This window comes from Monodelphis domestica, chromosome 4 (genome assembly GCF_027887165.1).
Source record: "Monodelphis domestica isolate mMonDom1 chromosome 4, mMonDom1.pri, whole genome shotgun sequence".
In the NCBI taxonomy this organism is placed as follows: Eukaryota; Metazoa; Chordata; class Mammalia; order Didelphimorphia; family Didelphidae; genus Monodelphis; species Monodelphis domestica.
Genome location: NC_077230.1, coordinates 342,673,876 through 342,700,664, shown reverse-complemented (window position 1 = coordinate 342,700,664; position 26,789 = coordinate 342,673,876). Strand labels below are relative to the sequence as shown.

The window sequence follows — 26,789 nt, the reverse complement described above, 5'->3', positions numbered from 1 at the left end:
TCCAGTTATAATAATAATATATGTATATACATATATATATACATATATATATATATATATATATATATATATAAACCTTTTCTTTTTTGAGGCAAACAGGGTTATATGATTTGCCCAGGGTCACACAGCTAGTAAGTGTCTAAGACAGTGTTTGAACTCAAATCTTTCTGACTCAAGGCTTGGTGTGCTATCCACTGAGTCGCCTCATTGCCCCAACAGCCTATATTTTATTCATTTAATTTTTTAAACCCTTACCTTCCATCTTGGAATTGGTTCCAAGGCAGAAGAGCAGTAACGGCTAGGCAATGAGGGTCAAGTGACTTGCCCAGGGTCACACAGCTAGGAAGTGCCTGAGGCCAGATTTGAACCTAGGACCTCCCATCTCTGGGCCTGGCTCTCAATCCACTGAGCAACCCAGCCACCCCCAACAACTGCCTATATTTTAAAGAAAATTGGGCAGCTTTGGTTTTGTGAAAATAGCCCTAATTATGGAATCAGAAGAGACTCTAGCTCTGCCATTTATAGACTGTGTACCCTTGGGTGAGCCATATAACTTCTTTGTTTTTCCATTTCTACATCTGTTAAATAGGGATAATTAATAATAAATGGGAGGCTCAAACAAGGAAGGAAGACTGAATTTGGAGTCAGGAGACCCACATCCAATGCCCATTTCTGGCCCTGGAGAGTTTATCTCACTCCTTGGGACTCCAGTCTCCTAAACTATAAAATGAGATGGTTAGACCCACTAGCACTAACATTTTCGCTTAAGCTCTCTTCCCCATCGACCCATGTGGGACATTCATTCATTGCTGGTGGAGTTGTGAATTGATCCAACCATTCTGGAAGACAATTTGGAACTATGCCCAAAGGGCGCTAAAAGACTGTCTGCCCTTTGATCCAGCCTTAGCACTGCTGGGTTTGTACCCCAAAGAGATAATAAGGAAAAAGACTTGTACGAGAATATTCATAGCTGCACTTTTTGTGGTGGCCCAAAACTGGAAAACGAGGGGATGCCCATCAATTGGGGAATGGCTGAACAAATTGTGGTATATGTTGGTGATGGAATTCTATTGTGCTAAAAGGAATAATAAAGTGGAGGAATTCCATGTAGACTGGAACAATTTCCAGGAAGTGATGCAGAGCGAGAGGAGCAGAAGCAGAGGAACATTGTACACAGAGACTGATACATTGTGGTACAATTGAATGTAATGGACTTCTCCATTAGTGGCAATGCAATGACCCTGAACAACCTGGAGGGATCTAGGAGAAAGAATAATATCCACATTCAGAGGAAGAACTGTGGGAGTAGAAAAGCAGAAGAAAAACAACTGCCTGATCACATGGGTCGATGGGGATATGGTTGGGGATGTAGACTCTAAATGATCACCCTGGTGCAAATATCAATAATATAGAAATAGGTCTTAATCAATGATACATGTAATACCCAGTGGAATGGAGGATCAACTACAGGAAGAAGTGAGGGGAGGGGAGGGAAAGAATAGGATTCTTGTAACCAAGGAATAATGTTCTAAATTGACTAATTAAATAAAATAAAATAAAATACAACTTGTATATTAAAAAAAAAAAGAGCAGAAGCCTGGCCTGAGGTCATATAGGCGGAAAGTATCAGATCTTACATTCTCATCTCGAAGAGACTCCAAAGGCCACGATGTCCAACCTGTCCCTGAACAGGAATCCCTGTTATAGTCCCCCCCACAAAGAGTCATAAGGGTTCTAGTTGGAGGTTCTCCATCAGAGCCTCTCTAGAAGGCTTGTTCTGCTTAGGGACATTCTTTCTACTCTAGGCTGAAGAGCCTGCTAGGGTATAGAGCAGGTCACTAGGCACTGAGGGGAAATAGAGAGCTTAGATAAGGCAGATCCCTTGCCCCCAAAGGGCTCACCGTCCAGTAGTGGGACGTGATTCCCTAATAGCGAATAGCTATCAGACTCTCTCGTCTACAATCTAATAGAATTAGACTCTAGAGAAACACTCCGGCCCCAGCCCCTGCCTTACCTGTCCTGCGTCCCGTGGGAGCCCACTTTCTCGTTCTTCATGCAGAAGTCAGGAGAGCTCTGCAGGTAGATCAGCTCTGTGTCCTGGACGGGCCGAATGTCCAGGTCCTTGGGCACCAGGTGCTTTCGGTTGCCCATGGGTCGATACATCACCTTGGTGGCTGACAGGTATTTGGTCTTGAGGTCCTGGGCCACATCTCGAAGCTCCTGCAGCCCCTTCCAGCAGGTTTTGATAGAGCAAGAGCCAGAGACCCCATGGCATTTACACTTCATCTCTAGGGATGCTCTCAGGGCCTGTGGGAGGTAGGGAAGAAGAGGCCAAGCTTCAGAGGGGAAGATGGCGGCAGAATACCTCCTTAAAGGGTCCAGCTGCCTCTCCTCAATCAAATGAGGTCATATTTGTAAAGCCCTTGGCATGGTGCCTGGCACATAGGAGATATCTAAGAAATGCTTGCTTCTTCCCTTTCCCTTCCTCCCCCATTCTCATTAAAGAAGGGCATTGCCTTGGCCATCATGTGTATTCTCACTCCTAACTTGTGCCTCTTCTTCTCCCTCCTCCACTACCCCAACAATTATCAATGGCTCCCAGTTCTATAGTGTCTAAAGTTTACAAGAAAACTTGAGTTCAAGTCCTGCCCCTGGCACTTATTGACAAATCGCATAGGCCTTCTGTGTAACTTACAAAGATGTCATTTCTGGGCTAGAGCAGGTACCAAATCATTGGTAAAAAGATTCCCTCAATGAATCACAGGGCCAGTGCCTATCCCTACAATGTTAGCCTTTATAATACTTTTTCCTTACAGCAAACCTGCCATGAGTTGAGGCAAAGAGTATCATCTCCATTTTAACAAATGGGAAAACTGAGGCCCAGGGAAGGGAAAGATCTGCCCAAGATTTCACAGTGGTCAGCAGAGAGCTCTTTGCTTCACATCCCCCTGACTTGTCTCTCTCTGCTGGGAAAAGAGCCCAGCTTCGAGGGGCCTCCACATCTCAGCCCATAAAGGTAAGCTTGTCTCAGCCCCTTCCAGCCGTGCAGAACGCTACAGGAGAAAAGGGAGAATGAATCAGAGACTCACAGGCCCCTAGGGACTGTCTAGTCCAACGCCCTCAAATTACTGAGGAAATTGAGGCCAGGAGAAGGGAAATGTTTTTTCCCCAGGTCATAGAATTTATTAGTAGAAGAACAGGTCTAAAATTCCAAGTTTTCTGATTTCTGATGTTTTTTCTCTTTCACAATGATAATGTGTGTGAAAGCATTTGAGATGAGATTTTATTCAGAAAATTATAAATTGTGACATTAAATTCTATAAAATTTATAAAATTTAATTATTAATTTAATGAAAGTCAAGATTATAATAGAAATTTATATTTAAAATTATAATTAAAAATTAAAATTTTTATTATAACTGTTATTTACATTCATATTAATTATAAATTTTAAGATGATCAGTTGATTATAAATTTGATAAAATAGAAATTTGACTAAAATTCTTATAAAAACTTTAAATAAAATTTAGAAATTATTTTAAATTAGATCACCATTTTGATTATAAATTTAATAAAATTATAAATAAAACATCAAAATTAATAAATTTTTATTATAAATATTATTTAATTATAATTATGAGGTGTCGGGAAAAAAATGTGACAAATGGTGTCTTAGAGGCCTGGGATCCAGCTCCAACTCTCTATGTCTAGACCAATTTTACTTCTTACTGATGGTATGACCTCATCGCTTCTGCTCTCCAGACCTTAATTTCTCTGTATTAATAATATTACCTAGCATTTATATAGAGCTTTTATGGTTTGCTAAGGTCATTACAACATATTATATCATTTGATCTTCATAATGACCTAGATAATTACTATCATTATCCCCATTTTAGAGATGAGGAAACTGAGTCATAAAGGAGTCCAATGACTTGCCCAGAGTGTCATTTAAGACACTTAAGTCAATGTCTGAGACCAGATGAAAACTTAGGTCTTCCTGTCTCCAAGTCTAAAACTCTAACCACTGTACAAACCAGGTGACTATAAAATAAGAGGGTTAAACTATTAACTCAAGGCGCCTTCCAGGACTGACATAATGGATCCTGAAGTCCCTCCCAGCTCTGACATTATGTTCTAGGATCTCTCCCAGCTCTGACATTCTGTGTTCTAAGGTCTCTCCCAGCTCTGGCATTCTGGGTTCTAAGGTCTCTCCCAGCTCTGGCATTCTGTGTTCTAAGGTCTCTCCCAGCTCTGGCATTCTGGGTTCTAAGGTCTCTTCCAGCTCTGACATTCTGGGTTCTAAGGTCTCTCCCAACTCTGACATTCTGGGTTCTAAGGTCTTTCCCAGCTCTGGCATTCTGGGTTCTAAGGTCTCTCCCAGCTCTGACATTCTGGGTTCTAAGGTCTCTCCCAGCTCTGACATTCTGGGTTCTAAGGTCTCTCCCAGCTCTGACATTCTGGGTTCTAAGGTCTCTCCCAGCTCTGACATTCTGGGTTCTAAGGTCTCTCCCAGCTCTGACATTCTGGGTTCTAAGGTCTCTCCCAGCTCTGACATTCTGGGTTCTAAGGTCTCTCCCAGATCAACATTCTGGGTTCTAAGGTCTCTCCCAGCTCTGGCATTCTGTGTTCTAAGATCTCTCCCAGCTCTGACATTCTGGGTTCTAAGGTCTCTCCCAGCTCTGACATTCTGGCTTCTAAGGTCTCTCCCAGCTCTGACATTCTGGGTTCTAAGGTCTCTTCCAGCTCTGACATTCTGGGTTCTAAGGTCTCTCCCAGCTCTGACATTCTGGGTTCTAAGGTCTCTTCCAGCTCTGACATTCTGGGTTCTAAGGTCTCTCCCAACTCTGACATTCTGGGTTCTAAGGTCTCTCCCAGCTCTGGCATTCTGGGTTCTAAGGTCTCTCCCAGCTCTGACATTCTGGGTTCTAAGGTCTCTCCCAGCTCTGACATTCTGGGTTCTAAGGTCTCTCCCAGCTCTGACATTCTCTATTGTAAGCTCTTTCTCCCAGCTCTGACATTCTGGGTTCTAAGGTCTCTCCCAGCTCTGACATTCTGTGTTCTAAGCTCCCTCCCAGCTCTGACATTCTCTGTTCTAAGGTCTCTCCCAGCTCTAACATTCTGTGTTCTAAGGTCTCTCCCAGCTCTGACATTCTCTGTTCTAAGGTCTCTCCCAGCTCTGACATTCTCTGTTCTAAGCTCCCTCCCAGCTCTGGCATTCTGGGTTCTAAGGTCTCTCCCAGCTCTGACTTTCTCTGTCCCAAGGCCCCTTCCAGCCCTGGCATTCTTTGTTCTAAAGGACCTCCTGGCTCTGATTTATATATTCTAAGGCATTATTTGTTCTAAGATCCCTTCTAATTGTGACATTTTCACATTCTATGTATTTTATAATTAAAACAAAAGGAAAAGTTCTTCTGAAGTCAACATAATTCTCCCAACTCACTAAGTATACTCCGGGTTTGAGTCCTGTTTCTGCCTCAGTTGCCTCCTCTCCACAATGAAATTAAATTGTTCCACTCCATCTAAGAGGCAGAGTTAGCCCAATGGGTAAGGCAACTAGATAAACAGAGGACTAGAACTGGAATCTACCAGATCTGAGTTCAAAGTCAGCCTCAGACACTTACTATTATGCTGTGTGACCCAGGACAAGTTGCTTAAGCTCTGCTTGCCTCCATTTCCTCATCTGTCAATAATTATTGTCAAATGCCTAGAATAGCTCCTGGAGCATAGTAGGTGTTGTACAGATACCAGCTATGATGATGACAATAAAGATGAGGTTATACAGAGGGGGATTTAGACTTTGTGTGACAAAGAACTTGCTGGGACTTCAAGTTGTCCAAAAGTACAATGGATTCTTCCCTTCTGCTTTGGAGGAGGTCATAGAATCATGGATTCAGTATGGAATATATGTGAAAAGTCATGTGTTCTAGTCCTTTCATTTTATTGTTAAGGAACCTGAGACCCTGAGAGACCGTGCATCTCTCAGGCCAAAGCCAGGTTTCAAATCCTCGTCCTCTGCAATTCCCCCTACCCAGAAGTCTTCTTGTACAGAGAAAGATGGGACTTGAGGGTCTGTGAGTTCCTAGCCAAAACTGAGATTCCACAGTTTTCTGTCAAGTGTAGACATCTAAATTTTCTCCCTCTCTTCTTCCATTCTTCTAAAATAAACACTATTGAAAACAAAAATAAAGCTCATAGCAGGGTAAGGAACACTGCTTCTGATTTTAATATAATTTAATATAATATTTATTATTTAATGTGATAACTCATATTTATGTAGCACCTACTATGTGCTAGGCAATGAACTAAGAGCTTTACAATGACTAACAAGTGTCTGAGGATGGATTTGAACTCAGGTCTTCCTGACTCCGGACCTAGTACTGTCCACGCACACAGTGAAACTGACAATAGTTCTAGTACCACTCAACAGAATGTTCCTTTGGAAACGGGAAATGATAATTATTACTATGGGAACAACGATGCACTCAATATGTTTAATGATATATTACCCATCCACAGGTTTTTGGTGAGGAATCAATGAGAAAAATGAATGGAAGCATTTGGTGAGCTATCAAAGATTTCACAATAGTTCTATTCTCCGATAAGAATGAAATCAAAATGTATTAAATGCTTTGTGTTTACAAAAACAGCTCTTGTTTCCATGCAACTTGGAGGTTTCTAGTGCATTTGCCTCATAACAACCCTGAGAGGCCCAGAGTGAAGATATTATTTCAGCATTAGAGTTGGAGAAACTGGGCACCCTAAGGTAAAAGTCACAGTCAGGAAATGGCAAAGTCAAGATCGAAACGAGGGCCTCTGAACTTTTAGCACGCTCATTCTTCCCCTGGACCACGGTGCCTCCCACTTCTCTGACCGACGGGATGTGGCGGCGTCAGGAGAGCCACGTGTGAGTGTCCTCAGACACTTATGGAACTGCAGCCAATTTATTTCACAACTCAAAGTCTCCATTTTCAAATCTGTAGTATGGAGGAATCGATAGCCATGCTACTTACCTCACAGGAGTGACGGGTTAAAAGTTTATAAAGAAAAACGGATATGTGAGTTATTGTATGTAGAAGGGATTATTATTATAGTGACCACAGATGACAGTTAGGAACCCAGGATCATGGACCGAGAGCTGCGTGGGGCCTTTGAACAAAGAAAATCAGAGCTGGGAGGGAGCTTAGAACCCAGAATGTCAGAGCTTGGGAGCGACGTTAGAACATGGAATTTCTGAGCTGGGAGGGAGCTTAGAACCCAGAATGTCAGAGTTGGGAGACATCTTAGAACCCAGAATGTCAGAGCTTGGGAGCGACATTAGAACATGGAATTTCTGAGCTGGGAGGGAGCTTAGAACCCAGAATGTCAGAGCTTGGGAGGGACTTTAGAACCCAGAATGTCAGAGCTGAGAGGGACGTTAGAACATGGAATTTCTGAGCTGGGAGGGAGCTTAGAACCCAGAATGTCAGAGCTTGGGAGGGACGTTAGAACATGGAATTTCTGAGCTGGGAGGGAGCTTAGAACCCAGAATGTCAGAGCTTGGGAGGGACATTAGAACATGGAATTTCTGATCTGGGAGGGAGCTTAGAACCCAGAATGTCAGAGCTGGGGAGGGACGTTAGAACATGGAATTTCTGAGCTGGGAGGGAGCTTAGAACACAGAATGTCAGCGCTTGAGAGGGACTTTAGAACATGGAATTTCTGAGCTGGGAGGGAGCTTAGAACACAGAATGTCAGAGCTTGGGAGGGACTTTAGAACATGGAATTTCTGAGCTGGGAGGGAGCTTAGAACACAGAATGTCAGAGCTTGGGAGGGATTTTAGAACATGGAATTTCTGAGCTGGGAGGGAGCTTAGAACACAGAATGTCAGAGCTTGGGAGGGATTTTAGAACATGGAATTTCTGAGCTGGGAGGGAGCTTAGAACACAGAATGTCAGAGGGCTCTGTAAAGGACTTTAAGAACATAAAATATCAGAGTGGAAGGGAACTTAGATCATAGAATATAGACCTGGAAAGCGAATGAGAACAGAGAATGTCAGAGCTGGGAGGAACCTGAGAACATGAAATATTAAATGTGGAAAGGGCCTTAGAACTAAGAACACAGAAGAGCAAACTAAAAGAGCCTTTCAGAACACAGAACTTCAGGACTAGAAGCTCCTAAGATCCTTAAATTATATATTTAGAGCTGGAAGGGACTTCAGATGTTCAGGCCCTGGGCCCTCCTAATTGACAGGTGAAGAAACTGAGGCCTGGGGAGTGTAAGTCTTTTTCCAAGGGTCAAACAGGTAGTAAGTAGCAGGGCTGAGATCTGAACCCCCATTTTTCTGACTTTGAATCCAGAACAAAGATTAGAGATGGAAGAGCCCATAGCCAGTGTAGCAGTGGTTCCGGCCCTGTGGCCCACCGAGCCCTGGAGCGCCTTGGGGTTACCTCCATTCTGTTGGTGCTACTATATTGTGTGGGGAGGGTCTGAGAAGCTTCCTGCCATTAAAAAGGGCTTCTCACCCCAGCCCACCACGGAGACTATTAGATGTGGAAGGCCCCGAGGGACAAGGCCTCCCAGCTCCCTCCTGTGATGGGTGACGACATCGAGGCTCCTGGGAGAGGCTGAGCTGAACTTGCTCCCGATCCAGAGGCAGGGTCAGGGACAAGAGACGGGCCTTAAACCCAGGCCTCCTGGCGGCTGCCTCCTCCTCCCTGGCCCCGTCCCTGCCCCAGCGGCACCCAAGCATGACCCCGCCCTGGGGGGGAGAGGGGGAGGGGAGGGGGAGGGGGAGGGGCTGGTTACCTGTCTCCCTACTTCGCTGTTGTGAAGGTGCATCAGCTTATTGGCCTGGGATCCTGTTTTTTTCACCTTCATGGGAGCGTCTGAAAATTTGGCCCCCATGAGGAGACCGTAGTTGAGGTTGTCTGCACATCCTCCCCATCGGTACCCGGGCCCAGGTGTCTCACCTGGGACGGGGCCGCAGGAACAGCCAGGCAGGTCCCCGGTGGTGCAGGCCCTGGCGATGGTGTGGCTGATGGCCGCGGCCGAGAGGGCGTACACGAAGGCCGACTCCCTCGTCCCTAGAAGCGAGAAGAGCAATGCCCCGGGTCAGTGCAGGGGGCACGGGGAGGCCGAGGCCATGGAGCGCTCTCCCTCCTCCCATGGGCCCCGCGGCCTGACTATGGTGGGGCACGAAGGGAGGAAGAGCCGGGTAAACTGAGGCAAGCACCGACTAAAGTGCAGTCTTGAAAGCGGACCAAAGAAAAGCCTTGGCTTAGAGCTTGAGCTCAAACCCGGACGCCGTGTGCCTGGACATCCCTGGGGAGGTGGAGGCTGAACAAGGGCAGACGAGGGGGCAGCCATGGTGGGATCGCAGCTCTCTAGGGGCTATTCTCTGGAAGAAAGCTAGGGAGAAGCTTCCCAGGAAGCCGGGGACGGCCCTCTACTCTCCAAGGCAATTCATCCGTTCAAGCCACTGTTTATTGGGCCGATGATGGTAGGAGAGGCACCAGGGCTGTCGATGGAAGGGCTGCCTTCGAGGCTGGAAGTCCTGGCTTCAGCTCCTGCCTCTCCCTTATACTGACTCCTCTGGACTTTATTGCCGCAGAAATCTTCTCACTTCCACCTGGAGGACCCCGGCCCTCTTTTTGGCTGATTCCTCCCAGAACCCTCCATTAGAAGGGGGATGCCCGCACCGTCCCTGCCTTCCTCTCCCCTGCTCCGTGCGTGACTCTAAGCGCTTTCCACCCTCCTCCTGCACACACAGCTTCCCACTGTCAGCTTTTTCACCTCCTTTTATGTGCTGTCTTCTCTCATTAGAATGTAATCTCCTTGAGGGCAGAAAATATATATTATATATATATATATATATATTGTTTTTGCTTAAATTTATAGTCTCAAATCTTATCACAGTGCCTGGTCCATGGTAAATACTTAGTAAATTCTACTTGACTTGGTGACTCTGGACAAGTCACTTGTCCAGATGACTTGTCTAAGATTTAAGTTTCAGAAGACCTGATCAGCATTGGTGGAGAGAGGCAAGAGTTTCCCTCCACGGGAGCTAAAAAACATGAAACCACAGTTTTGGACACCACCTGCACCAGCACCCCGATATACTTGTAAGACTTTAAAGATAAAACTAAAATAGTCCTTGTCTCCGAAAGCTTATAATCAACTGATGAGATGCAACACAGCAGAGAAAAGTGTACCACAGGCTGGATAAATAAATAAAAGCAAAAAAAGGGGGGAATAAGGGAAGAGATCAGACAAAATGCTCTAGAAATATTAGAAAAGGGAAGAAACACCATCCCTGGGTGGGGGTGGGGGTTCAAAGTCCAGTCTTGCTGTTGCTGCTTCTGCTTCTGCTTCTTCTTCCTTTCTCCTTCTCCAGCTGGGTGGCTCAGTGGACTGAGAGCCAGCCCTAAAGATGGGAGGTCCTGGGTTCAAATATGACCTCAGACACTTCCTAGCTGTGTGACCCTGGGCAAGTCACTTAACCCTCACTGCCTAGTCCTTACCACTCTTTTGCCTTAGAACCAATACATAGTATTGATTCTAAGGGTTTCAAAAAGAAAAAAAAGAAGAAAGCTTGTGTCACAGGAATCAAAGACAGAAAGGTTCAGAAGTTCTTTGTTGGTCCTACCTGTGAAACATTTCTGGAGTCTCTCTTATTCTTTCTATCCTACTGATACTATTCATCACCTCTACCTGGGATGTTAGAATATATTATATTATATTTATATTTATTTAATATATAAATGGATATGTTTTATATAATATATAAAATAAATAGTTTATATATAAAAATATAAAATAGTTTATATATAAAAATATAAAAAATAGTTTATATATAAAATAGTTTGTTTTCTATATTATATAAAACATATCTATTTATGTATTAAATATACATATAAAATATAAATATAGATTTAATCTATTATATAAAATAAAATATTATTTAAATTTATATTATATTTAATATATTGTGGTATATATAATAAATATATAATAAATTTTAAAATATATATTTTAACATTTATTATCTGTAATTAATTTTATATATTATATAAAACACATATTCACATATTAAATATATATTTTAAAACCTCACTTTCTGCCTTAATATCAATTCTAAAACATAAGAACAACAAGGGGTAGGTAATCAAAGTTAAGTAACTTGCCCAGGATCACACAATTAGTAACTATCTGAAGCCAGATGTGAACACAGGTCTTCCCTACGCCAGGCCTAGTGGGATGTTAAAATATTATAATAGTCTCAATTCCGTTTCTGCAACCTTTCTACAATCCATCCTTCATAGTATTACCAGGTTTTCTCATGCACAGAACTGCACAAGTCATTCTTCTGATAAAAATTTGCAGTGGCTCCCTCTTGCCACCCCAGTAATGTTTAAATTCTTTTTCCTTTCCCATTTAAAGCCTTCTACAACTCTCCTGCTTTATCTCGTTTATTCCCCCTAGCTAAGCCTCTCGCTCCATCCAAGGAGGTGGTGGTCAACAGTGTCAAAAGCTGCTGAAGGGTCAAAGAGGGTGTAATAAAAGAAAAGATGGTTGGGGTCACCAGTTAAGAGGTCACTGGCAGCCTCAGCCGAGCGGAGGGGTCAGAAGCCAGATGGCAAAGGACTGGAAGGAAGGGAAAGATGAGAGAGTGGCGATACTGACTAGAGATGCTTCTTTCTAGTTTTATCAGTGAAAGGCACGAGAGATACGGGAGGACAATTGGAGGGGATGGCACCGGAGGGTCAAGTGAAGGCTTTTTTAAGGATTTGGGGGACTTAGAAGCCATAGAGAAAGGGCCCCATAGATAAGAGGAAACTACATGGGAGAGAAAAGAGGCAGCGATACATGGGATAGCAAGCGAAAGACTGGAATCAACCAATCAGCAAACACTTATTGAGCATCTACTAAGTGCCAGGCTCCAGGCCAGACACTGGCGAATCAAAGACGACAAACTTATAATCTAGCTGGTGTGAGTGGTGGTGCTGAAGAGAGTACAAATCTGGGGAGAAAGTTCACAAACGCAGTTGGACCTTGGATCTTAGATATCCACCAAGATTCTCAAGCTCTAAATCTGTGCTCCTAAACTATTCATCTTACTTTTCTCATATCATTTATCCCTTTTCGTTGCCCATGTTTTTGTCGTTCATAGTAACTGTCCTTGGGGTGAGTCACTTACATTCTTTCGGCCTCATGTTCATCATCTGTAATGTAAGAGGGAACTAGGGAATAGCTAGGTTGCTTGGTGGATGGAGAACCAGATCTGGAGATGGGAGTTCCTGGGTTCAAATTTGATCTTAACACTCCCTAATTGTGTGACCCTGGGCAAGTCACTTAACCCCCACTGCCTGGTCCTTACTGTTCTTCTGCCTTAAAACCAATGCATAGTATTGATTCTAAAATGAATGTCTAAGGTTTTTTTTTTTTTTTTTAAGGATTCTATTAGAATAGGAATTCTTAACCATTTTACTATTCTGGACCCCTTTGTCAGCTTGGTGAAGCCTATGGATCTCTTCTGAGAATGATGCTTTTTAAATGAATAAAATTAAATATATTATTAGCATATCAATATTATTATATTCATACAAACATATTAAATATAGTAAAATATTGTTTTGACATAAAGTATGTTTCCCATTCAAGCACTTTGGACCTCTTGAAATCTATCCACAGACTTTCCTTGGGAGGGAAGGTGGTGAGAGAGAACTCGTGTCCAGGAGGCTCCCTTAGATCCCCACCAGTTCTGGCATGCGGTTATTCTATGATTCTGCCACAAGGTTACACTGAGATCTGGGACAAGACTATTGATTCCAGGTTGTTAGCTCTTTAAGAATACTTCCCTCTTCCCCCCTGCCTCAAAGGGTCCGTAGAGGACAAGAGGCTGCCTTCTCCATCAGAGCACCCTCCTCCTTTCTTCCCTGGAGCCTTCCTGACTCCAGCCATTCCCCCTACCTCTTTCCAAGTCCAGCAGGTAGTTGGGGGCACGCTCGATGGAGGAGCAGTTCCACCGCATGTCGGAGAAGGCCTTCCGGCAGGTCTTCATAGCCTCCCTGGCGGCCTGCACGATGGTTTGCATCAGCTCCAAATTGCTCCGGCATAGCTGGACCTGGGAGGACACCAGTCCTTCCAGCTGTTTGCAGTGCTGAGTCTGGTTCAGCGCCAGTACCGAGGGTGTCTTGGACAGGGCACTAGGCGCCCCAGACGGGAAATTAAAAAAGAGAAACAAGAAAAGAGCAAAGAGGAATAAAAACCAATGAGGGTCAGAAAGTCCTCCCCACGCAGCCCCTCTCCACCTAGACCCAGACTCCGTGTCTCTGCAGAAGAGACAGATGAAGTCATCTGCTTGAAAGGAGCAGCCTGGTGTGGGAGATCTGGGTTCTGGTCCTGGCTCTGTCTAATTTAAAGTCACAGACTGTAAAAGAGCCGGAAGGGACCTTAGAATAGAGTCTGTTGGGGCTTTGTCACGCACCTCATTGCATGACCTTCCTCTCCCTGGGCCTCAGTTTCCCTTTCCATAAAGTGAACGTGTTAGACTGGATGACCCTGGAAGTTCCTAGACAGTCTATGTTCTCAACTCTTTTTGACCACTGATGTTCTATGTTCTAAGGATTCTTCTAGCCCAGACAGGAGGAGGGGAGGGGAGGGGGAGGGAGGGGGAGGGGAGGGGAGGGGAGGGGAGGGAGGGGAGGAGGGGAGGGGAGGGAGGGGGAGGGGAGGGGAGGGGAGGGGAGGGAGGAGAGGGGAGGGAGGGGAGGGGGAGGGAAGGGAAGGGGAAGGGAAGGGAAGGGAAGGGAAGGGAAGGAAGGGAAGGGAAGGGAAGGGGAAGGAGAGGAAGGGAAGGGAAGGGAAGGAAGGAAGGGAAGGGAAGGGAAGGGAAGGGAAGGGAAGGGAAGGGAAGGGAAGGGAAAGGGAAGGGAAGGGAAGGAAGGGAAGGGAAGGGAAGGGAGGAAGAAAGAGAAAGAAAGAGAGAGAGAGAGAGAGAGGGAGGGAGGGAGAGAGGGAGGAAGGGAGGAGGGAGAAGGGAGGAAGGGAGGAAGGGAGGAAGGGAGGAAAGAAGGAAAGAAGGAAAGAAGGAAAGAAAGAAAGAAAGAAAGAAAGAAAGAAAGAAAGAAAGAAAGAAAGAAAGAAAGAAAGAAAAGAAAGAAAGAAAGAAAGAAAGAAAGAAAGAAAGAAAGAAAAGAAAGAAAGAAAGAAAGAAAGAAAGAAAGAAAGAAAGAAAAGAAAAGGAAAGAAAGAAAGAAAGAAGAAGGAAGGAAGGAAGGAAGAAGGAAGGAAGGAAGGAAGGAAGGAAGGAAGGAAGGAAGGAAGGAAGGAAGGAAGGAAGGAAGGAAGGAAGGAAGGAAGGAAGGAAGAAGGAAGGAAGGAAGGAAGGAAGGAAGGAAGGAAGGAAGGAAGGAAGGTTATTTTGAGGTTCAAGCTTAAATAACAGATGTAAAGTAGTTTTACAACCCAAAAAAGAGCAATAGAAGTGTTTTAAGTCTGGCACTGAGAATAGGCAGATGACTAGAATCTAGTAACCCTAGGTACAAATCCTGCCTGTGCCTATTAGCTACCTGTGTGATCTTGACCAAGTCATTTTTTTCTGTGCCTTTGTTTCTTTATCTGTAAAACTTTTTTTCTTACCTGCCCTTCAGGGCTGGGAGGAAAGCACTTTATGACCTCAAAATCATTCTAGAAACACGTTGGGCCTGGAGTCAGGAAAGCCTGGGTTGAGTTCAGATTCTTAATGACACCTACTAGCTGGATAAGTCACTCAATGTCCCTCAGCTTCCATTTCCTCGGTTGTAAAATGGGGATGATAATACCAGCACCTACCTCCTCGATGAGAATCAGGTGAGACAATATTTGTAAAGAACTTTACAAACCTTAAAGCACAGCATCAACATTAGCTATTATAATTTTCGTCACTATTTTTGTTTATTCCTAAGGCATTTGCTAAAGCTTGGTGTAAGGTGGAAACCTTAGTTCTAGCCCTAGAGAACCTGAGTTTGGTTTCCACTTAAGTCTCTTTGGTGCACTCTGTGATGTTGGGCAAGTTACTGCCTATCTTTGATCTTCATCAAATTGGAGATTGAATTAAATGATCTCCACATTCTTTCAGCTCTGACAGTCTATGCCTAAACTCATTTCCAACTCTGACAATTCTATGTTCTTAGATTCCTCCCAGCTCTGGCATTCTGGGTTCTAAGGTCCTCCTCAGCTCTGACATTTTGTGTTTTCTAAGTTTTCCTCCCAGCTCTGCTATTCTCAGTTCTAAAGCTCTTCCAATTCTGACACTGTGTTCCAAGGTTTTTCAAGCTCTGTCATTTTCTGCTATTTATTATAGGATTTCTACCTTCTTAAGGCCTTTCTAGCTTTTCTCACCTGTGCTAACTGGCTAGAGGTATAAGCAAGGCCATTTGCATTTTTAAAAGTCTAGGAAATGAAAAAATAATCTTCAAGATTGGAAAGAAAGAAGTGGCAATGACATTAAAGCTTTTACTTATAGAAGCTTCCTCTCTCTTCTGCTTCTTGCCCTCTCCCCCAACTCCTTCCACACCAAATCTTTAGTCCAGCTCTGGGACCAAGAGAGCCTGAAACTGGAGGCTGGGGAAGACAGCCTGCCCTGGCCCCAGGTAATGATTGCTGGGAAAGGGCAGCAGAGTAAAGAAGCTTAGAGGAAAGAAGAGAGACCATCAAGAGTCTTAGCCTCCTGAATACTGTCCCATATCTGAAGGTTATAGTTTTGGAAGGCAGTTGGCAAGCTGGAAAGCATCCAGAGTAGGGGAAACAGAGGAGGAGAGGGGGACAAAACTGGAAACCCTGCTATAAGGCGATCAAGTAAAAGAAATGGAGAATTTTAGAACCATAGAATCTCAGAGTTGCAGCAAACTCAGAGATAACTTAGTCCAACCTTTCCTTGATCCAAATTCCTTCAACTTCTCTGACCAATGGCCCTCCAAACTCCTCTCGAAGGCCTCCAGTAAGGGGGAACTTGCTACCACCCAAATCAGCCCATTCCACTTTGGCAGAGCTGTAATTAGACTGAGATTATGTTTAAAATCTGCCTTCTGCTCATTGCTCCTCGTTCTGCTGTCTGGAGTCAAGCAGAACATCAACTTCCTTCTCTTTAGGATGTCCCTTCAATTTCCTAAAGACAATGTTCATGTCATCCCTGGCTCTCTCTCTTCCAGACTAAACATTTCCAACCCCATCAGTGGATCCCCATATGTTCTGGTTTATGGGCTCCTCCTCACTCTGGTCATCTTCCTCTGGATAGGTTCCTTCCTAATGGATACACTGTCAATGTCTTTCTAAGTGGCGCCCAGAACTAACCACAGTATGCCAGATGGGACCTGAGCGGGGCAAACAGAGCTACGTCATCCTGGCCTGGAGAAGAGCAGCCTTAGGGAAGGGGATTGTCATGATGGCTGTCTTCAAACATTTGAAGCTGTCAGTGGGGCACAGGCATACAGTCCATTCTCTACTCAGCTGCCAAACTGATCTTGTCACCCTCTATTCAATCACCTCTAGTGGTTTCCTATTAATTACAAGATCAAGAATAATCTGAAGCTCAAATGTCCTCTGTTTGGTTGGCAAAGCCCTTTATAACCTGGCCCTTTCTGTTTTTCCAGTCCTTAATCTAGTGACACTGTTCTCTTTGCTGGTCCTGGGACCTTGTAGCTCCAGACTCTGCATTTTTTTCCCTGTTGTCCTCTATGCCTGGAATACACTTGATCCCCTCTTCATCGCTACCTTCTAGCTTCCTTGTCTTCCTTCAAATAGCCCCAACTTCCTCAAGAAGCCTTTCCCAATCTTCCTTAATCCTACTGCCTTCCCTCCGAATTTACCCCCCTTTATCCTGTCTATGTCTTGTCTGTATCTGTGTTGGTTATGTTATCTCTTCCATTCCACTGTGAACTCCCCGAGAGCAGACTTCTGACATTTTCTTTGAATTCCTAGTACTTAGCAGAGTGTCCAATGCATAGTTGACAACCTTATCAACTTGCTATGTCAACTCGTCAAATACCTGCCCACCTTGTATTGCCTGGTCCCAGAGGGAAGAAGAAGGTACAAAGGGGAGAAGTTGAACCCTGATCCCTTAGGCAAAGATCTTATAGATTTGTTCCAAGAAGGCTTGGGAATCAAAGGAAGCAGAAGAGGTTTCTGGAGTGCAAAAGCCAGGGGCGGGGTCACTTGGAAGCCAACCACAGAATCACAGAACTGAGATAGTGGCTCAGAATTGGCATCAGTCTGATAAGTCATTCAGCTCCCACTTGAACAGCTGCATTCTCATTTATCTCCAGGGGAGGAGAATCCAAGAACATCAAAGAGAGCCCATAGGCGCCCACAGCTCTGTTCTACAAATCCATCAACATGGAAAAGAGGTCACTTATAAGGTCACCCTATTTCCTCCTCCCTGCCATCTCTCACAGGCAAAAGTAGCCTCTTCTATAACCACTGGGGCAATTCAGGGCACACAGACTCTATTGCCTGTGTTCCCGTCTCACCCAAGGGATAATAAGGCTCTGAGATGGATAAGAGTCCTTGAACTTAAGAAAAGAACACCCATAATGAGAAGACTCAAGAGGGGGAACAAGAATGCCTTCATTTCAATATGGAAAGGGTTTTCCAGGGATAGGGCTTCACAGGATCATAGACTTAGAGCTAGCTGCAAGGGAATTTATGGATGAAACTAAGACCCAGTGGAATCATATTCCCAAGTGGAAGAGTCAAGATCTGAACCAGAGTCTCTAACACTAATGCTAGTGCTCCTCATTCTATTTGGCCTACCATCTCTGAGACTTTGGTTCACATAGTTCCAAAGAGCCAGAAGTGCCCAAAAGCAAAGTGAACCTACCCAGGGCTGGGAGTCCCTCAATGTGGTAGGTAGAAAGAGAGCTGGATTTGAAATCAAAAGATCCAGATTCAAATCCTGGTTCTGCCACATATTACTTGAGTGGTGTGGTGTGGCTCACAATTTCATGGTTTCTCTGGGCTTCAGTTTCTTCCTCTGTAACATGATTAAATGTTGGACTAAGTGGCCTGTGAGTTCCCTTCCAGAAATAAGCCTAGGGTCCTGTGATCTTACAAGATAAGTCCATTTTTCTCTATTGGGAAATTCTTCCTTCAACTGAATTTAATATATGAATTACAGACCCAGAAATGGAAGTGACCCCAGAGGTCACCTACTGCCAACAATACCAGGAGAATGAATTCTACTTGAAGATCCCGAATCACAAAGATCAGGCCATCATCTACCTACTTGGAGATAGGAGGGACCAACCAATGGGATTTGTATCTCTTAAACAGTGAACCGGCCACAGGAGAGTTCTTTTTGGTCCTTGACACCTGCAAAGTGACCGTGTGAGTGCCTTTCTTTTAAAATCACTTCAGTGTTGGGGAGCAGAGCTGTGGGCGCCACTGAGCTTTCTTTTCCGTTCTCAGACTCTCCTCCCCCGGAGATAAACCAAAATGTTTTCAATTAGGGATTTGAATGAATGAGTCAAACTGAGAAAGGCTGTCCAGACCAGTAAATTTCTGCCTCCCGCCTGTAATCCCTGATTGACTCCCTGGAGTGGGACTTAGTTAGAAACGGTCATTACCGTTAATTACCGAATTACCGCATCCCCTCTCCTTGGATGCAGCTAGCCTCCTTCTGGTGTATTTATTTATGTGTGTCTAGGATTGATTTCCCTGCCCTGTTCTGGAGGGTTCTGGCTTCATCCATGAAATCGAGCTGCCCCAACCTTCCTCACACTGATTATTGGCAGCCAGTGCCTTAGACAGTGCTGATTCCCTGCCTGAGGCCCCTGGCCATCCCCATCTCTTCTGCCTTCAGCCATGCCACTTAGAACCATAGGCTAGAGCAGACCTTGGGACTTAGAATGCCAGAGGTGGAAGAGACTTTTGAGCAGTGAACATCAGAGCTGGATGGGATCTTAGCACAAAGAATGCCATGGCAAGATGGGATCTTAGAACATAGAATGTCAGAACTGGATGGGATCTTAGAACATAGAATGTCAGAGCTGGATGGAATCTTAGAACATAGAATGTCAGAGCTGGATGGGATCTAGCACAAAGAATGCCATGGAAAGATGGGATCTTAGAACATAGAATGTCAGAGCTGGATGGAATCTTAGAACATAGAATGTCAGAGCTGGATGGGATCTAGCACAAAGAATGCCATGGACAGATGGGATCTTAGAACATAGAATGTCAGAGCTGGATGGAATCTTAGAACATAGAATGTCAGAGCTGGATGGAATCTTAGCCAAAGAATGCCATGGCAAGATGGGATCTTAGAACATAGAATGTCAGAGCTGGATGGAATCTTAGAACATAGAATGCCAGTGCAAGATGGGATCTTAGAACATAGAATGTCAGAGCTGGATGGAATCTTAGCCAAAGAATGCCATGGCAAGATGGGATCTTAGAACATAGAATGTCAGAGCTGGATGGAATCTTAGAACATAGAATTCCAGTGCAAGATGGGATCTTAGAACATAGAATGTCAGAGCTGGATGGAATCTTAGCACAAAGAATGCCAGTGCAAGATGGGATCTTAGAACATAGAATGTCAGAGCTGGATGGAATCTTAGCACAAAGAATGCCAGTGCAAGATGGGATCTTAGAACATAGAATGTCAGAGCTGGATGGAATCTTAGCACAAAGAATGCCATGGCAAGATGGGATCTTAGAACATAGAATGTCAGAGCTGGATGGAATCTTAGAACATAGAATGTCAGAGCTGGATGGAATCTTAGCCAAAGAATGCCATGGCAAGATGGGATCTTAGAACATAGAATGTCAGAGCTGGATGGAATCTTAGCCAAAGAATGCCAGTGCAAGATGGGATCTTAGAACATAGAATGTCAGAGCTGGATGGAATCTTAGCACAAAGAATGCCATGGCAAGATGGGATCTTAGAACATAGAATGTCAGAGCTGGATGGAATCTTAGCACAAAGAATGCCAGTGCAAGATGGGATCTTAGAACATAGAATGTCAGAGCTGGATGGAATCTTAGCACAAAGAATGCCATGGCAAGATGGGATCTTAGAACATAGAATGTCAGAGCTGGATGGGATCTTAGCACAAAGAATGCCAGTGCAAGATGGGATCTTAGAACATAGAATGTCAGAGCTGGATGGAATCTTAGCACAAAGAATGCCATGGCAAGATGGGATCTTAGAACATAGAATGTCAAAGCTGGATGGAATCTTAGAACATAGAATGCCAGTGCAAGATGGGATCTTAGAACATAGAATGTCAGAGCTGGATGGAATCTTAGCACAAAGAATGCCATGGCAAGATGGGATCTTAGAACATAGAATGTCAGAGCTGGATGGAATCTTAGCACAAAGAATGCCAGTGCAAGATGGGATCTTAGAACATAGAATGTCAGAGCTGGATGGAATCTTAGCACAAAGAATGCCATGGCAAGATGGGATCTTAGAACATAGAATGTCAGAGCTGAATGGAATCTTAGCACAAAGAATGCCATGGAAAGATGGGATCTTAGAACATAGAATGTCAGAGCTGGATGGAATCTTAGCACAAAGAATGCCATGGCAAGATGGGATCTTAGAACATAGAATGTCAGAGCTGGATGGAATCTTAGAACATAGAATTCCAGTGCAAGATGGGATCTTAGAACATAGAATGTCAGAGCTGGATGGAATCTTAGCACAAAGAATGCCAGTGCAAGATGGGATCTTAGAACATAGAATGTCAGAGCTGGATGGAATCTTAGCACAAAGAATTCCAGTGCAAGATGGGATCTTAGAACATAGAATGTCAGAGCTGGATGGAATCTTAGCACAAAGAATGCCATGGCAAGATGGGATCTTAGAACATAGAATGTCAGAGCTGGATGGAATCTTAGAACATAGAATGTCAGAGCTGGATGGAATCTTAGCCAAAGAATGCCATGGCAAGATGGGATCTTAGAACATAGAATGTCAGAGCTGGATGGGATCTTAGAACATAGAATTCCAGTGCAAGATGGGATCTTAGAACATAGAATGTCAGAGCTGGATGGAATCTTAGCCAAAGAATGCCAGTGCAAGATGGGATCTTAGAACATAGAATGTCAGAGCTGGATGGAATCTTAGCACAAAGAATGCCATGGCAAGATGGGATCTTAGAACATAGAATGTCAGAGCTGGATGGAATCTTAGCACAAAGAATGCCAGTGCAAGATGGGATCTTAGAACATAGAATGTCAGAGCTGGATGGAATCTTAGCACAAAGAATGCCATGGCAAGATGGGATCTTAGAACATAGAATGTCAGAGCTGGATGGGATCTTAGCACAAAGAATGCCAGTGCAAGATGGGATCTTAGAACATAGAATGTCAGAGCTGGATGGAATCTTAGCACAAAGAATGCCATGGCAAGATGGGATCTTAGAACATAGAATGTCAGAGCTGGATGGAATCTTAGAACATAGAATGCCAGTACAAGATGGGATCTTAGAACATAGAATGTCAGAGCTGGATGGAATCTTAGCACAAAGAATGCCAGTGCAAGATGGGATCTTAGAACATAGAATGTCAGAGCTGGATGGAATCTTAGCACAAAGAATGCCAGTGCAAGATGGGATCTTAGAACATAGAATGTCAGAGCTGAATGGAATCTTAGCACAAAGAATGCCATGGCAAGATGGGATCTTAGAACATAGAATGTCAGAGCTGAATGGAATCTTAGCACAAAGAATGCCATGGAAAGATGGGATCTTAGAACATAGAATGTCAGAGCTGGATGGAATCTTAGCACAAAGAATGCCATGGCAAGATGGGATCTTAGAACATAGAATGTCAGAGCTGGATGGAATCTTAGAACATAGAATGCCAGTACAAGATGGGATCTTAGAACATAGAATGTCAGAACTGGATGGAATCTTAGAACATAGAATGTCAGAGCTGGATGGGATCTTAGCACAAAGAATGCCATGGCAAGATGGGATCTTAGAACATAGAATGTCAGAACTGGATGGAATCTTAGCACAAAGAATGCCAGTGCAAGATGGAATCTTGGAACACAGAATGTCAGAGCTGGATGGAATCTTGGAACACAGAATGTCTGAATTAGATGGAATCTTACTACTTAGAATGTCAGAGCTGGATGGGTTCTTACAACATAGAATGTCAGAGCTGGATGGGATCTTAGAACATAGAATGTCAGAGCTGGATGGAATATTAGCACAAAGAATGTCAGAACTGGATGGAATAGTAGAACATATAATGTCAGAGTCAGAAGGTCTCTAAGCACAAAGGATATCAGAACTAGAAGGTATCCAAGAACACTGTGTCATACTTGGGACATTGGGACATCATCACACTTAGAACATAGCATGCTTGAATTAGAAAACCATCTCTTCCAACCACTATATTTATAGATGAGGAAACTGAGGTCCACAGAAAGGAATTTAATTTAAATTCTAAGACTGATATGCCTGGAAAGGCTTTTAGACATAATTGAGTCTGGCATTCTCATTTTACAGAGAAGTAGGAAGGGGAAGATCACATGGCTCAGGAGCAAGAGTGCCAGGATTCTTTCCGCCATATTGCTTCTTAGTCCTTAACTCTTCTCTTGGTCTTCCACATCTGGGGCTGTGATATAACAGAAATTGCCCTATACGTGGAGTTGGAAGATCTATAGTAAGTTAAATTCCCTATTAGATCAGTGGTTCTGACTTTCCATTCTAAACCCTATCTTTCCATATCTTTGAAAAAGAATGATCAAGTAGCTCATTGGATAGAGCACAGGACTGCTCACACTTTCTTCTTTATTTCAAAATTCATATTTTCTTCTCCCTTATAAACAAACCTAGAGGGGGCAGCTGAGTAGCTCAGTGGATTGAGAGCCAGACAGAGATGGGAGATCCCACATTCAAATCTGACCTCAGACACTTCCCAGCTGTGTGACCCTGGGCAAGTCACTTGACCCCCATTGCCTAGCCCTTACCACTCTTCTGTCTTGGAACCAATACACAGTATTGACTCCAAGATGGATGGTGAGGGCTAAAAAAAAATTAAAATAAAAAAAATAGAAAAAGATGATGGACTCATTCAAGCTAGCGGACAGCCTGTGGAGGAATGTCGTAGAAGGATCTACGCTCCAGGTTTCCTCCAACTGTCTGGGGACAGCAGGAAGAAGGCAGTAAATCCCAGTCTTGGGACCCCCTGAGATTGTGGCCGCCCCAGAACAGGGACGAGTGGAAGAGGAGAAGGTTCTTGGGGCCCGACGTCTTCAGCCAGAGCTGAAAGATTAGTAAAGGTTTAAGTAAGAAGGAAGCTCTGGGCCAAGGGCAGCATTCCCTGAATCGGTGCCCAGAAGGATCATGGGATTTAGAGTTGGAAGGACCCAGGAAGATCATCTAGTCCAAAGCCCTAATTTTACAGATGGGAAAATCTGAGGCCAAAAGAGGTTAACTGATTGGCAGACCCCAAGGTCTCATAAGTAGTCAATCTCAGGGCTGGCTCAGAGGCAGCACAGAACTGTAAAGAATATAGCACTTGGAGTCAGAAGATTTGGGTTCAAATTCCATCTCTGCCACTTTCTGCTACTTGTGTGACCGTGGGCAAGTCAAGGAACTATTCTAGGCCTCAGTTTCCTTATCTGTAAAAGTAATAGCATTCATATAGCACCTTGAAATACAAAAGGGGGTTACACGTTACCTCATTTGATCCTCCTAGCAATGGGAGGTAGGTGCTATTATTAACCCCATTTTACAGCTGGGGAATACAAATAAGAATTTCTATAGCATCTGTGAAGGGGAAACTAGGTGGCGGATAGAGAACCAGGCTTGGAGTTCGGAAGACTCCTCTTCCTGAACTCAAATCTGGCCCCAGATACTTATTAGTTGTATGACCCTGGGCAAGTCAATTCACTGTTTTAGCCCCAGTTTCCTCATCTGTAAAATGAACTGGAGATGGAAATAGAAAACCATTCCTGTATTTTTGCCAAGAAAACTCTAAATGAGGTCATGAAGAGTCAGACATGACAGAAAAACAACTAAACAAAAAATAGGACCTACTACATGCCAGGCACTAATAAGTGCTTTACAAATATTATCTCATTTGTTCCTCACAACAACTCCTCGAAATAGTGTTGTTATTCTCCCTACATTACAATTGAGGAAACTGAGGCAGGCAGAGGAAGTCTAAACTGTCATTTTATATGAATTTATATTTAATATAATTTATTTATAGATAATTTTATATATGACATATAAATTTATATATAACATATGTTATATTGAAATGTTTATATTTATATGTAAGTATAATATATTTAATATATTTATATTTATACATAAGTATAATGTATTTAATATATTATATTTATTTATATAATATATTTATTTATTTTATTTATTAAATATATTTATATTTATTTTATCTATAGAGTTATATGTAAATATAGTATATTTAATATAGTTGTATTTAAATGTTTATATTTATCTATAAATAGAATGTATTTAATATAATATATATATTTATACACACACACACACACACACACACACACACACACACATTAGGAAGAATTGGGGGCAGCTAAGTAATTCAGTGGATTGAGAGCCAGGCCTAGAGATGGAAGGTCCTGGGTTCAAATATGGCCTCAGACAATTTATAGCTGTGTGATCCTGGGCAAGTCACTTAACCCCCATTGGCACTCTTCTGCTTTAGAACCAATCACAGTATTGATTCTAAGGCTGGAGATAAGGGTTAAAAAAATTAGGAAGAATTTCCTTAAAATTAGAGCTAACCCAAGATAAAATGGGCTTGACCTCAGGATGTAGTAAGTTCCCTGTCCCTGGTGGTACTGAAACACAGGCTGGCCATGACTGATGTCAGGGAGACAGTAAAAGGGTCTCTAGGGCTTTGAATGGGGTGGGAGGATGGGATGGCATTGGTATAAAGAGCTCAGGGACTGGATTCGAATTCAACTTCTATAACCTCAGAGCAATCTGCATAAAATGGGAGGTTGGACTGGATGGCCTCTGATCTTTGTGAACAGACATCTGAGGTCCTTCCCAGTTCCTGAGGTTCCAGGCTCCTGGTTGAATGGAAAGACAGGTGAGTTGCTAGGCAGAGATAATTCAAAGATCCTAGAACTTGACCAGAGTCAAGGGCCAGAGGTCCTCTTGGCACCCAGAATACCGTCCTGTCCTTTGTGACCCAATGCCTCCTTGTAAGACTGCGGTGTAGACTGCTCTCTCATCTAGACCTCTCATTTTATGGAGGAAACTAAGACCAGAGATGAGAGGGTGACTTGCTTGAGGACACACAAGTCATAAGTAGAAAAGTCAGGACTTGAATTCAGATCTTTGGCAGAACATTCTTTGCATTTTCCACGCTGGTACCCTCCCTAAAACTGCCCTGGATTGGTCATTCTTCTCCATTCTAAACAGATCCTTCTTCTTGTACCTGATTTATTCATCACTGATTCATTCTTTTTCTATGTACGTGGCCAGCACTTTACTGAATTCTTTGCTCACACAAACCCCCCAAATCCTTGCGCTGCAGGGAATGCAAGGATGATTTAGCCTTCTTTTATATGGCGGGAAGAGAGCTGAAATCCAGAGAATTGAAATACTGCTGCCGCCTTCACTTCCCGGCAAGTTCTAAAACAGGACTAGAAACATTTTTCTAGCCTAGGTCTGACTGCATCAGCCCTCTCTGGAATCAACTCCAGTGGGGTCCGGCCCCTTTGGGCGTCAATACCAAATCCTCCAAGGTGTGAAGCCCTTTAGAAGCCAGCCCTCTCCCACCTTCTGCATCTTCTCACATCTCCCTGCCCTGGAAGTCAAGGCGACACCAGCCTCCCCATCATTCCAGGAGCCAAGACGCGCCATCGCCCAAGCGCAGCGTCTCCCCTGCCTGCCACCCAGGCTTGGAAGTCTCAGCTTCCACATCTGTCCCCCTGGCCTCCTGGGCTTCCTTCATGGCCCAGCTAAAATCCCCCTTTGGTGGGAAGCCTTTCCCAATGTCCCTTCATTCTAGGGCTGTCCCCTACCTGTCCTGTACCCTTATTATTTCTGTGTTGTCTCCTCCATTGGATTTTCAGTTCCTGGAGGGAAAAGACTATCTCTGGCCTTCTTTGTAGCCCAGTGCCTGGCCTACCATAGGAGCTTCATCAGTCTGGACCAACTGACTGCCTAGAGCCCAGACCTTCTGGCGCCCAAAGCAGGGCTCCTCTCCCGCACCCCACTGCACCCTGTGAAGACGATGCTCTGGGGCCCTGACAGAGCCATGTACGTGGGTATCCCACAGTGCCCCAGACTGAACTTACTGGGCCTTCGTTCTCAGAGTCCTTTAGTGTAGGGGGAGAACATAGTAGCAGTGATAGCCAAATGGACATAACCCTTACTAGGTGCTGAGCATTGTGCCGAGTATTTTATACTTATTATCTTCATTTGATCCTGAGAGGCAGGGGCTATTCTTATCCTCCTTTTGCAGAGGAGGAAACTGAGGCAGACCGAGGTTCAGTGGCTCACCCAAAGTCACACAACTAGTAAGAAGTGGAGGCCAGATTTTAAGTCAGGTTTTTTTAACTTCAGGAGCAATACTCTATCCTCCTTGCCATCTACAAGATACGGCCACCCACATAAATTAATCAATCAACAATTAGTTATTTAATTTAATTTATTTTTATTTTATTTTCATTCTCATTTTAAAATTTATTTTATTCTATTTATTTGCTTTTTATTTATGTTTTATTTAACTATATTTTAATTTTCATTTTTAATATTATATATTATTTTAATTAATTTACTTATTTATTTAAACTCTTATCCT

At 43.7% G+C, this 26,789-nt stretch overlaps 1 protein-coding gene across 1 annotated transcript in view; it reads right to left on the bottom strand.

Annotated features, from left to right (window-relative positions):
* WNT11 (Wnt family member 11) overlaps nt 1-26,789 on the bottom strand; it is a 61,524-nt gene that overhangs the window by 10,812 nt on the left and 23,923 nt on the right. Inside the window, exons 3-5 of the mRNA XM_056794951.1 lie at nt 12,954-13,189; nt 8,790-9,067; nt 2,015-2,307 (exon numbers count right to left, since the gene is read on the bottom strand). Coding sequence (XP_056650929.1) covers nt 2,015-2,307; nt 8,790-9,067; nt 12,954-13,189 — 807 coding nt within the window. The remainder of the gene's footprint in view (nt 1-2,014; nt 2,308-8,789; nt 9,068-12,953; nt 13,190-26,789) is intronic.